At 37.4% G+C, this 14260-nt stretch overlaps 1 protein-coding gene across 3 annotated transcripts in view; it reads right to left on the bottom strand.

The window, feature by feature from the left end:
* Window positions 1-14260, bottom strand: part of BRSK2 (BR serine/threonine kinase 2) — a 449278-nt gene that overhangs the window by 111392 nt on the left and 323626 nt on the right. For all 3 annotated transcript variants that reach the window (XM_063289323.1, XM_063289325.1, XM_063289324.1), the window contains exon 5: window positions 11397-11513. In XM_063289323.1, coding sequence (XP_063145393.1) covers window positions 11397-11513 — 117 coding nt within the window. The remainder of the gene's footprint in view (window positions 1-11396; window positions 11514-14260) is intronic.

Raw genomic sequence — 14260 nt, 5'->3', positions numbered from 1 at the left:
GGAAAAAAGACCATATCCTCCTTCAGCCATATAATGTAAAATACCTGATATGCAAAAGAATTTAAAAAAAATTAAACTAGGTCTTAGAGGTAAATATTAATTCTAGTTAATGACAATTCAGAAAAAGGAGCAAATTGACAGAGTTGATCTTTTGGCAGAATTCTTTCATCTCATTGCCCTCTGATGTGGCCTTCTGAAATGGCTGCTGCTGTGACATTTTTTTTTCCAGAAGGATGATGCAGAGGCCCCACTTCTCTTCTCAACTTGGTTGTAGCCTGATTTTTTTTAAAAGCAAAGAATCAGTGATAGGCAAAGGAAACACCTCCAGTAACCTTTCCCAAATCTGCTGTTATCCCTCAATTAGATATGATTGGCATAATTAGTTTGAAAAAAAAATCACCTTTCTCACAAGAATAAGGACATAAGAAGCAAGTTAAGAAGAGTGACTTGGAAGAATGGCAGTTGTAGTCCAGCAGATCTGGAGAACAGATAAGAAAAGGCTGACCAACTGAAATAACTGTGATCCAGAGAACTGAAAGTATAGTAATTGAGAAGTAATTATTTTTCTTGTTTCTTGTTGTGTAATTTAGGTTGTGTTCATCAATTGGTTTACTTTGTCTTACCCACTCCCTACTATTTGGTAACTGCTTCCAGTCCACATACAAATGCACACACAAACAACAGAAGCAGAAAGATGTGACTCAGCTAACCACAGGTTATTTGGAAGCTGACTCCCTTCTATCTTGAGTGACAGAAGAAATGAAATGATGTACTTCCAGACTTACTAAAACACACACACACGGAAAAGTAGGAAGTTCAGAGAAATAACAACAACAACAAAACAGGTTTTGCTGGGTTTCAAACCAGAAGCAACAGTATAGTATTATAGCATTAAGCAGCTGGGAAAGGTGTTGTTGCTGTTGTTATGATTAGATTATGGACTAGAGTAAGCATTCACTCAGTTGAAGAGATGTTCCTGCCTCTGTGAAGTAGCCAGTGAATCCTGGGGCTAGCCTGCAACAAACTAAGGCATGCTATGTGATATAGGTTCACTCAAGGCAATATAACATGGAAAAGTGTACTTTGGAAATGGAGTAAATCCCTGAAGGTGCGCTCATGGTGAGTGGGGGATTAACAGAGGGTGACATTGTCTGATTTTCTTCTCCAGAAACAGTTGCCAGTCTGTTCTGGCAACTGAGCAGATGAAGGACACACCCAAAATCACTTTGCACAGACTTACTAGGGCTGTTCTAACTAGTTATGTCCCCTGGTGGCAGGGGACTGGAGCAGATACACCCTTATAGGTTCAGCTCCTATCCATCACCATCACAGGGAAAAAACAAACAAACCCTAAGCTGTAATCATTGATACTCTTTCCACATATACTGTATGTAGCTTCACAGTGCAGAGTAAAGATCCCCTTACAGACACTTTAATCTAAAAGGATTATATGGAGTCCTTGGTGTTCTCTGAATTCTCTTCTAAATTATGTAAAAAGAATAGTTAAAGATCTCAGTAGAAGGGAGTATCTGTGGCTCAGGGTTGGACTGTGGAGTCCTTGGTGCTCTCTGAGCTTGGTTGTTTGCTTGCTTGCACTGATGATGTCACCTCGTCGGGTAATGAAATGTCTGCAGGCCAACAACCAAGCTCAGAGAGCACCAGGGACTCCACAGTTTAAGATCTCTTATCAACCAACATCAGGTTTAATATGAATTGTTTTTTGAGGGGGAGGAGGAAGAGAATACCACTTTAAGAACTTAAATAACCAACTTCAGTGTTTTTGTGTAGAGGGATTTGAGTGAGGCAGCACAGAGATTTAGTGCAGCAATTCCTGTAATTCACAAAGTCTATTTTTCTACATTATGGTAAAAGAATGGAAGCATCTGTAACTATGTGAAATAAACAACAACTACATTTATAAAGCTGAGGAAAGCTAATTTCCAAGAGAGTAACAGAAGCATTGAGGAAGCAAGGAAAGCCCAACCCCCAGCAACTGCCTCTAGAAAAATCCTCTTTCCTTTTATAGTTTGCAGTGATTTCATTCTTGAAAGGGAATTAGTATTCCTTCAACCAATTGACAAGGGGTGCAACTTTCTAGGAAATTCTCCTACGTAAAAGAGTTTGTGGATCTAATGTTTCGAATATTCATGACTTGTGCTTTTCCTGTTCTAACTGAATTGATTAGAGTTGCCCTCACAATAAATTTGCATAAATGCAAATGCTTTCTTGGTTTTCAAACTGTTGCTCTAGTCATGATTATCCCATTAAGCTGAGGCTCTTTGTAAATTTCCAAGAAACCCAGATCAACCAGGAAGTAAACTCATTTCCCCTGAAACAAATATATCAGCTATAACTTATTTTCTCTTTCTTCTCTCTATCCTTTCTTTCCCATACATGCTTACTCCTCTGCTATAGAAACTCAATATTTCCACTTATGCTAAAAGGCGAAAGATTTATACAATCTGAAGAGAAATCAGTTTCTGCAGCAGTTTCTTCTTTCAAATGTTATATTGTACTCAATTTTGTATGAAAACGTCAATTAATTTTTTGCTTGTAGTATCAGTGTTCTAAATTGTAACTAATATTGATAGAATATACCTTTCTTTTTTCTCTATTATAAAATATATATACGTACATACACACACACACACGCATACCTACATATGTGAACTCCGGTTTTATAAACAGGTAGAGTTAAGGACATATGATAACAGCCCATGTATGACAGCCTGAGAGAAAAATGTATGCCAAGTTCACAGATCAGAGCAAACTAAACAAGCAAAGTTTCTGTATCCTGGCATCAGAAAGGTGGAGGTAAACACCCAGAACAGAGAAATCAAACTGATTCTAAAAACATGTCCACACTACACATCTTAAGAGATAATAAATGTAATAATGGTCTGTTTGCTATTAAACACAGAGAGGCGGCTGCCTCAAGAGCTATGACAGTTAAGTTATGCAAAGTTATTAAAGGGCACATCTGTCAATACAACAATGGTTTGTCCAGCATTACTCCACAGATGCAGTGAGACATGCTGTTCCGTCATCAGGGATAAACCATGATTCTAACTCCTTTTAATGGAAGAAGACACATTTATCCTTTGCTTCAAGCAGTCAAATGTCATGGGCCATCCCTACATGGATGTGTAATTGTTAAATTTGTGAGGTTTTTGTTTTTTAAAAAAGAAACTACAACAATTCCTAGTACAGAAGGGAGGAATAGTTAATGGTTGAACACACTTCAAAGTTACCTAAGTTAGGTAGGACTGAGTACAATATTCTTGATGATATTCTAGAGCAGGGATGAGCAGCCTACAGCAGGTTGCCTCTTTTTGAGACCCCCAGGGTGTCAACAAACATAAAGCACATCAACAAATGTTGGCAGCAAGCTGTGAGGTGAAAGGTGAAAGGTCCCCTGTACAAGCACCGAGTCATGTCTACAAACTGTTAATTTCCTCCTTTTTGCCAGTATAAAAGAACAGGCAACAGGAGTGTAACCCTTTCTTAGGCTTTACCAAAAGCTATTTCAAAATCTAATTCCCTGAAAATCTTAAGCCACTGCAACCCAAACCAGCAGAACTTTGCCTACTCCTGTTTTAGAACCTGATACATGATACTGCCCCCTCCACAGATTGAGAGAAGGAACAGTCCATTATTAGAATAGGGGTTCTAGTGAACTAATCTTGCACTAAAATGGAGTCTGTTAACAGAAGAGGAAGTTCCCATGTTTCAGCCATCCTGGGTTTTCCCTTTTAATAACAGCCAAGCTTTGAGGGGTTTTAGCTTGCAACAGGAAACATCATAAAAGTGTCCTGCAGTGGAGAAGTGGCTCCAGGACAGATGGAAGTGCCTTCTCAGAATTAAATTGCCTTGATTTTTCTCTGCCTGGCAGGCAAGTGAGATAATGGAGAAATTTGAACCAATAAAAGCTGCATCAATTTCAACTCCCCAGTTCCATTCAGTCTCTTCTGTTAGCTCATGGTCCTCCTTGGAGTTTGAAGAAAGGCAGACCTGACAAATTATCCCTATGCTTCAGAACTAGTTTTCCAGTTTGGCAATGCAGTCTCTACAATAAGCAGAATTATGTTTGTCATCCTCCCAACCTTAAATATAAAAGATTAAAGGTTTGTTATGTCTGTTTGTAGACATGCTCTTTTATAACTATTCCTCCTTCTCTATGAAGATGAGAGCAATAGAGAGTTCTAGTGATGGGGAATTTATTGCAATCAAAGCTCCATGTGCTGCCAGCTAATGATAAATTATGTCAATGAAACAGCCCACAGCCACTCTGTTCCTTACTATCACTATTCCGTGTTTTCCAGGATATATAAAAATAATCAAGACTGCACTTTTTATCATTTCGCTAGAGAAGTTTTGATCCATAGCCACCATCGCTTAAGCAAGCAATTTGTGCTGATCTAATGAGTAATTCTCAGCAAAGGGTACTTTTTTTGTTTAACCATGTTTTTTATGGATTGTTGTGAGCTGCCTAGAGTCACTATATGAGATTTGCAGCCATATACGTCCTGCAAATAAAATAAATGAATAAAATAAATCATGAAACTGGGAGATGGAATATTGCTTGTTTTTAAGTCAGAAACGGTATAAAGGTGATATCAAGGATCATATGGAACCTACCAAAGCTGGATGATCTAAGAAACCAATATAAGTGAATTATAGGATGGACATCTTTAAGTTGTATGGAGAAGGCTTCAGATTAGTACTTTGATGCCACATCAATGCAGGGTATCTATTTCCCTGGAGCATCAAACCTTTTGATTTCTAGGGGCAGTTAAGTGGGGGCTTCTTTCATGGCTATCAATGGCACACATTTAGTTTTATTATCTGACCCAGGTTTTGGTTTAACAATGCTAGAAATAAACTTCTGAGCAAGTTCTGAGAAGAACACAGTTATTAAGTTATAATGTAGAAGTGCACAACCAGTGATCCCAGCACTGGGCAGCAATACTTTTATACAATGAACAGGTATAGACTGGGTCAATATTTTACACATAAGGTCTGACTGATACAAAGAAGAGAGATATAAATATGTGAGAAGATCAAAGCCTAACATCTTACCATCAGACAAGCAGGAGCAGAACAACAGACCAATAAATGCCTCAACTGAATTTTCAGCTGGGAGGTGGGAAAAAGAAGAGTAGAAGATAATTTGTCAGTCACAAAGATTCCTAAGAGATTGTTGTAGTTTTTTGCAGCAAACACACACACACAAGCCCAGAGTGAAAGAGATTTCTGGCACCTTTAGAATAACCACTTTAATTATATCATAAGCTTTTGTGGATAAAGCCTACTTCAAGTAAATTCTTGTAAAAATGGTTTTCTATACTTATCCATGAAGAGTTATGATACAATACAATTGGTTCACTTAAAGTGCCACAAATCTTTTTAGTGTTTTGTTTTGATAGCTACTAAGAAAACTTTTCCACACCTATTCTCCTGCATCCAATCCAGCAACTTCACAATTAACTCATAAATATATATAACTTGAGACCCCCCAAATATGTTAAAAGATTAATTCCTAAAGCATTAAGTGCAACCCTTGAAGACTTTCAAAATTATTCGTAAATGGTAATTCTCCATGTGACAGAAGGCAATGGTTATTAAATGTATAACTGGAGAATTAACTATGTTTAATCTTAATTAATGTAGATGTAGTAACAGAGTCATATAGTGGGATGGGCCCATCAGGCCACGAAATCCAACTCCCACCTCAGCCCAGGAATCCAAATGAAAGCTTCCTGACAGATGCCTTTCTAGCCTCTGCTTGATCATCTCTAATGAAGGCAAGCTCACCACATCACTAGGTTCCACTGTCACAGTACTCTACCTGTTATGAGTTGTTTTGTAACATTACACTGGAATCTAGCACTCAGTTTTTAATACAAAATCATTGGGCATAAATGAAGAGGAAAATTCCTTGAGAGCAGCCTGTATAGATGGAACTAGAAGACAACTGTCTAGGACACCTCACTTGAGTAAATTTTAAATTTTGGAAGGAAAACATTGTTTGGTTGATCCAATAAAATAAAGTATTAAGAGAGAGCATGTTAGAAAGATTCCTGACTGCCATCAAAAGATGTTTCCTGTAATTTCAGTCTTGTTTCCAAACTTGGGTATGAATTTTACACAACTCTGAAGACGTTAGCCTTATAGGGGGCTCCGAAGACCTGGCTCTTCACCCAGACATTGGGCTAGGATAAAGGTGAGCTCAGCATGGGGAAGTCTATGGGATGCTGCAGTGCTGTGCTTGGGATACGTGTCATTGTTGTGGGGTTGGTTTGTTTTCTTTATTCTGCTTTTATTTAATATTATTGTGAGCCGCCTAGGATTATCTTGTATAAGGCAAGTGGCCATGCAAGTTCTAAATAAATAAATAAATAAATAAATAAATAAATAAATAAATAAATAAATAAATAAATAAGCAAGCAAGCAAGCAAGCAAGCAAGCAAGCAAGCAAGCAAGCAAGCAAGCAAGCAAGCAAGCAAGCGAGGAAATTTCTACTCTGAGCTACTCTAATATTGGAGCTTGCAACACCAATGCCATTTGAACAGCTGAAGTATTAATTATTATCCCTGTCTCCAATGATTCTGGTAAAGATGAAATACTAGGAAGTAGTGCCAGAGAAATGACTGCAATTTATATCATTGACATTTTCTGAACTTGCCTGTTTCTAACCTTCTGCAAAGTCACAGGAGGGCTGGATTTACCTTGAAGAGTAAAATTAATAATATACTGGTTAGACTGAATTCAGTGAAGGTAGCACTAAAAACTGTGGACACATCCTTAGCTCAGATCAAGAGCATTACCTTGACAAAAAGTAGATTGAGTTTCTAATAACATTGTCATGAGAAGGTAGCACAGAATATTTAGGAAAAATATATTATTTATTTAGGATGTTTAAATCTCCCATATCACCAATGGAAAATCTAGGTATGTTAATGCTGATAACCAAGAAGTTCATCCTTCAATAAGCTTATTACTAATGCCAGGTAGCTGGTAAATAACTGTGATAGAGAAATTTAATGGAAATTTCAGTTCTGTACCTGGGAATTCAAATGAATTAATAGTGTCTGCTAAAGAGGCAGACATAGAGGATGACAATTTGCAGATGTAGTCAGAATGATATGACAAACTCTAACACTAATTTACTAAGGATCTGAGATGAAAATGATTCCAGTCCAAATATGTCTTTGCAGTTTTATAGTATGACATTGCATCTTCCTGCTCTCTCACTAGGCACAGCAGAAGGCCTCAGTGTCAGTCATGCTGGGCCACATGCCAAGAGAATTAATGAAGCAGTGTAATAGCTCACACAGAAGTCTAGTGATTGCACTTAAAGTGTATCTGCAAACTAGGGATTGCAGAGTTGCTGTTTTGTTTATGACACACATCTCTCTTCTGTCCCACTGAGTTCTTTATTAGTGCACTTGAAGACAGCAACATGAAACTTTGTTTCTGTGCCAGGCACTAAAGGTTGAATTCCAACACTATTCAAGGTCTGAGATTTAGGAGGGCTGATGTATCAGCTACTGTATTACCTGCTAAGTATTTCTCTACAAATGTATAGGATAATCTAAAATTGGAAAGGGGCTCCCCCCTAATAAATAAATAGGAAAGGGAATATAATTTTTAAAGTGGAAATACTGAAAAAGGACATTAGCTTGAAGCTGATCTAATTTGAAATATGGCTTGGAGGAATCATTCTGTGTCTAGAATAGGGATTCCCCAAATGATGTTCTAGAGATCTTTCCCCCCACTTAACAACCCATAGACGGACTTAGATTACAACTCTTAAAATAATAATAATAATAATAACTTATTAAACTTGTATGCCACCCAACTTCAACAACTCTGGGCAGCTCTCAATGATCAAACAAAGTAATTACAATAAAATCAATAAAAGATAAAAGATAAAGATAAAAGATGGCAATATTCCCACCCTTTGGTCAGCAGGTTGGAGAGAAGAGATTTAAGTTTTTCCGTAAGGTGGCAAAAGCTTGGTTTCTAAATACCAATAAAATAAATATAAAGCACCAAACCCAATGGAATATAAGAAACAGAATAAATAAAAGTAATTTTTTACCTTCCATTCATCAGCAATTTGATTAATTGCACTGGACTGCTGACCCAAAGGGGCCTTTGAGTAGAATAAAAAGTGGTTCACTTGCAGTCCTGTAAATCAACCATTCCCCCCAACAGCCTTAATTCCCAGCCAACCTGAGAGACCAATTGCTTCCACATTGTATACATCATAAAGGATATTCTGAGTGCAAGGAAGCTCTAGAGTTTACAAGTCCCATGCCTTTGCCCACTCCAAAGACTGGCTAGCAACTCTGTAGCAGCCACAAGTGCTCTTTTTTAATCATTTTTTTTTCAGTAACCAAGGATTGCAGGAGGTGTGATGATGGAATCATATCAGCAGATGAAGTGGAAGTGCAATTTTCAGCCCTATTAAATCATTTTGAAGAGAGGGTTTAAAGCTAAAAGAGGCTTAACCTACTTATTTTACTTGGGGTTTTTTGCCGCCACCCCATCAAAAGCAGAATATCATGCTGCTGCTTTTTATCAGTTTGTAACTAAATTTCAAGGATGCAGTCTGAAGCGACTCTGGGGACTGCATGTTGTCCATGTCCTAATGTGAAGGGCATACATGATCTGAAGGACTCCTTTTCCATATCAATTCTCTTCATGACCTCAAGGATACTTGAAGGCTTTTTAACACCACATAAATGAAAGTCAATTTTCTTCATGCCCTCTTAATTTTTTGAAGTTCTATATAAATATGCAGAGGCTGTTAAACCAAGCTATCTTTGTGAGCTGGGACCTTGCAGCAGAACACACCAAAAGTCAGTGACCATTCTTTCTCCCTTACTGCCTCCCATCGTAGCTGTGCCCTACCCTCTAAGCCAGTGTTTCTCAACCTCGGCAACTTTAAGATGTGTGGACTTCAACTCCCAGAATTCCCCAGCCATCCGCATGGAACTCTGGGAGTTGAAGTCCACACATCTTAAAGTTGCTGAGGTTGAGAAACACTGCTCTAAGCTACCACCAATTACAAATCAATGAAGATCCCTTCCCCCTCATCTAATAAAAATAACAAAACTAATTTGCTAACATCGCCTTTCCTCAGTAATCATACATACCCATTCATACTTTTGAATTATTTGCACAGTAAATAAATTAATTAAAATCCTTCTAGAAGGCACACAACAGGGAGCAGAATCACAGAAGTTGCTTCCTGACAAAATTCAGAAATGTTGTGATTTAGACGGTATCAGCTTTTCTCTGCAAAAATAATGGGAAGCAGAAGAACATGAATCACACCTGGGATGGGCTCCCTTCTGTACAACTGCTTATGGCAGATCCGTAGAGAAGCTCCCAAAATTAAGCATGATCCAAAACTATTAAATTAAGGGTGGTCTTCTTCTTCCTTCTCTTCCTCTTCTTCTTGAATAGAAATACATTCTATTCAAATAAATTTTTAACTACTGAATTAGAATTAGTTTTATATCTCCTGGTTGGTTGATTGATAGAAAGACACTGCATAAAAGGCTTTTGCTGTATGGTTTTTTGTATTCTTTTGAATCCACAGGATTAGTTCATGTTACATACAATAAATGAAGGAAGGAAAAAGCTGAAGCTGAGATGGTTCCCTAATGAACGGGTGATTCAAGTGCGCATTAGTCAGCAGTATCCTAAAAATGCAAGTCCCGGATTCCACACTCCATTGCTGTTTCATAGACTTTCTTCCAATTTAGGAGTTAAGAAAATAAATAAAAAATAATAGAAATATTTTTTATTTATTTATACTTATAACCCATTTCAATCCCAGAGAACTTTTTAATGAGCTGATACATCCCACTGATGTCTCTCAGTTTCCAGAATTTGTGGCACGCAAGAACACTTTTCTTTGGGAAGTGCTCCTTAAACCCACAGGACCACAATCATCAGTAATGTTGTTATTTATTCTCACCAGTAGGTGGTGGCAGCATATAGAAGGTTCCATAAATAGCAAATCTAAATGCCTTAGAGAAACCTGCAACTGGATCTCCATAATAGTCTAAACACTTACAAAAGTCTCACTTTTTTAATCTGGGGAGATTTTTATAGCATATTTAACATTTCCGCTTTCTAAGTTTAGGTGTTTTGGTAAGGATGTTTTCAAGAGGAAAATGGTATGTTTTTAAAAGTTAGGGTTAGGGTGAATTGCATTACAGCATATATGTCATGAGTAAGGATGGCGAGCAGAGGGCTCCCATCCAGACTGTCAAGCGCATGCGTAGCACTGAGGAACTGTTCAGCCATTCAAAGAGACACAGATCGGGACCGCCTTAACCCTTGGGGGTTATATGTCTGGGTTTTCCCACGCTTCTTCAGTTTGTTAGGATTCCTGTTAAGTACTAGCAATACATATTAGAGACCAGTTCCTTGTCTCAGTGTGTTTCCTGGGTGTTAGGACAATATACTATATCTTCAATATAAAAGGGAGTTTTACTTAAAAAGAAAACTTGTTATGATACTAGCAGTTTTCTTTCTTTCTTTGAAAATATAATTGTTATGTAAGCTTGTGTTGTGGTAGTTTCATTTATTTACCACGTATTCACTCTCTTCAAAGTATGGTGGAAGTTATTCTACTGAAACCATACAAAATTCGAATAACCCCCTTCCATATCTTTTGAATTAAAACCAAACCAAACAAAAACCCTCAAATACCCAAGTGTAAAAGCACTAGTCTTTTGGTTTAGAGTTAACTCCAGAATCCCAATCTCTTTTCTTTTAGAAAGCAGCATTAGTAAAATCATGGGACAAATGGTAACACGTTGGGTACACTAATTATCTGTACCTACTCAATATTTATCATCTAAGGGGACTTCTGGTTCTGTGAAAAGAAGTGGAATAAAGAGCTGGTGAGTAGACCGGCTCTTTGTCATTCTTCTCCAGACAAGGAAAGGACTTGAGATTGCCCACAAGTGCTCCAGACAGTTGCTCCTGAAGAAGAGACCACAAGATAGTGGTTTCCAGTGGATTTAGAGCTCTGGGATATGAGGGAATAGCCATCTTGCTCAAACCACAATCTAAAAGTTGCTAAGTCTCTTGGTCTTTTAAATCCAGCCCATTGGATTTGAAGTCTGAAGGGCTATGAGTGAAAAGTCCAGATCTGCCATTACTGACAGAATTGCCAAAGCTGTGTGAAATCAAAACTGGTGCTAGGCTACCTTCTCAGCTAACCAAAATAACAATTCTAAAACATTTTAAATAATTTTATTAAACATTAGAATTAAAAAGATAAAAACTAAGAAAAATAAAAGAATAAAGACCTCATCATTTTGCAACATCATTCTAGCTTACAGATTTAAGCTCTTAATATAACTTACCCACAGCTTGTTTCAAGTAAACTGTCCCCAACTTGCAGTGACGCCATCCCAAAGTCTGCTATTCGGATGTTGTTCTTTTCATCCAGTAATAAATTTTCTGGTTTTAAATCCCTGTGGCTGTGAAGAAGGGAACAAAAAGGAGTTAATTCAAAGCAGTTGCTTCTCCTTGCATACAGTAAGTATCACAGATTTCTTTAGTTGGAATTATTTTGTTCTGGTGTCAAAAGAAGCCATTACACCCTGCACTTATTTTTATTTTGAAAAAAATTAGGGAAGGCATGCTACTTTTAAATTTTAAAGAGTTCAAAATATTAATAGTGCTAACTTGTGATTTTGAAGTAATCTTATTGACGGAGAAAGTGTCTAGTGGACACTTTTGTTAGAGTGACCAACAAACTGTATTAAATAAATATTTTTATTCTATTACTCCTTTATTTGTTTGGGATGATCATTTTTTTAATTGAACCAGTCTTGAATTTGTTATGGCAGAAATGCTGGGAAGAATTTGGAATTTGGATTTTTCATAAAAGTTGACTGAGCATATTGAGCCTTTTGATTGGGCAGCCCGAATCTGAACAAATAAATACAGTAAATGAGAAACTGAGAAACTCAGACTATATATTTGGTCTCTATTTGACTTGTTCTATAAAAATTATTTGGCATGGGTCGACAACCAAGGTCAGTTATGTCATTCTTCTATTAATTAAAAAGAGGCAGCTAAAAAAGATGGTGCCCTGATCTGCAATCATTACTGGTCCCCCTCCCCTAGCATTTGTCTATTCTATAATCATTCAAATGAAATAATAAACACTAAATTGTGATTTAAAATCTGTCATGAATGAGTACTTCAGTTTCAAACTTTCTTTTTGTAGAAGGATTGTTCAATGTTCTGCCCCTTTGCAACTCTGGCATTATCTGGATACTATTGGTTTGCTCTATTTCTCCTAGTTTGGCTCTCTTTATTTATTAAATTATTCATATCCCAGCCTGTCCAAAAGACTCTGGACAATTTACAGTCCTCACAACAGACTACTAAAACAGCATAGTAATCAAATGAAACATCAGATAATATTTGTATAATTAAAATTAAATAGATTTAAGCATTGAAATTAGAATTAAAAATTAAAATTTTAGACTAACTATGTCTGGGAAGACATGGTCTAGAAATCAGCAGTGTAAGCCTCAAATATTTTTCACTACTTTCCTGAATACTAACTTCTGGGGGCATATTTTCCATAAAGATGGGATGCCTACTGAGAAAGCCTGCCTCCCAGCTGTCATCTATTTAATCTCTGGGAAGGGATATCCACAGCATACTCACCTAGACTGAACACAAAGACAGGCAGTTTCTGCCTGGAGAAGGTAGTCCCAAAGGTAGTAAGGAGGTGAACCATCTGGTGCCCATACTATAGCTATCAGTACTTAAGTGACTCTTACCCACCTGCATATAGGCAGCTATTCTGTACCAGTTGAAGTTTAGATAGACTCCTGATCCCCCATCATTACTGATTAGAACTATCTGCTTAGGAAAAAGTAGAACCAATGCAAAACAGTGCCACCCACCACCAACTCTTGCAGGCAGTCTATGAGGATACCATGGTTGATGGTACAGAATACCACTGAGTGATCTAAAAGATCCAGGAGGGATACACTCCAGCCAGATCTTGACAAAGCTCATGCACAAGAGCAAACAATATGATTTCCATAGCACACTAGGCCTGAATCCTGATGGAAACAAATCAAGATAATCAGCTTCATCTAAGATACTCTGCAACGTAACCTAACATGCTCTCCAGAATCTTCCCTAAAAAGTACTTACTAAAAAGTAAGGTTGACGATTATGTGAAAGTTTTCCAACATGGTTGGATGAGAGATAGCTTATTCAGAAATGGCATATTTTATTCAGAATATAGCTCAATTCACTCCTAACACTATTAGTCATCCCTTGAGAAATTCCCTGTGAGTCCTTGTTTGATTCTTCCTGCTGACATAAGAAAATTATGTCTGCTTGGAAAACAGTTCTGTCTCTTTATTCATAAACATCTTTTGTATTTTCTCATAATTTTTTTTTGAGTAAAAAGTACATTTGGAAAGAGGAGGAAGAGGAGGAGGAGGAAGAGGAATTAACACTTTACTTTAGAAGCGGGATAATGGAGACTGCAAGAACAAATGGATGACAATCACTTTAGATACAAAACATTTTTGTACATATAAATTTTTGCACTGATGTAATACTAAAACAGAGAACATGGGAACAATTTTCTGCATGCTAAGACTGCAATATACTAATTTCCAGATGTTATCACCACAGAAAGCACAATTTGGATGTGTAATGCAGGTATCCGGGGTATTGATTTATCTGTAATGCTATAAGGTAAGTTCAGCTTGATGGAAGATGTAGTGTTCTCAGTCCCCATTTGCTGAAAATCTGAGCTGTCAGCAGAGACACATGCAGAGCAATGGATATAAGCTACAATTTCTAAGAGTCCAACAGCCTGGATAATCTAATTAAAATGCAATCCCCCCAAACATCACCTTGTACCAAAGAAAACAACAACAAAACTTTACAACATGTGCTAATTACTCAGCATTTAATGGAGCAACGCAGGATAAATGAACTTCATTTGGTTCATTTCCAGTTGATCCCTCTGATTCCATGTTTTACATGTTCAGTGTCACCTTACTCTGCAGGTGAGCGGAGGACATAATGCCCTTTTAATGTTCTACAGACTGAAATACTCCAGAGCCCTTCTCCATATTGGCTGGAAACATGATTAAATAAGGCAGTGACTTTAGTGAATGAGAAGCCAAAAGGCTTCACACAGGGTATACATGCCAAGAAAGAAAACCGAAAAGGAAAAGTG

This window comes from Candoia aspera, chromosome 1 (genome assembly GCF_035149785.1).
Source record: "Candoia aspera isolate rCanAsp1 chromosome 1, rCanAsp1.hap2, whole genome shotgun sequence".
NCBI classification, from domain to species: domain Eukaryota; kingdom Metazoa; phylum Chordata; class Lepidosauria; order Squamata; family Boidae; genus Candoia; species Candoia aspera.
This window is presented reverse-complemented; position numbering and strand designations above follow the sequence as displayed.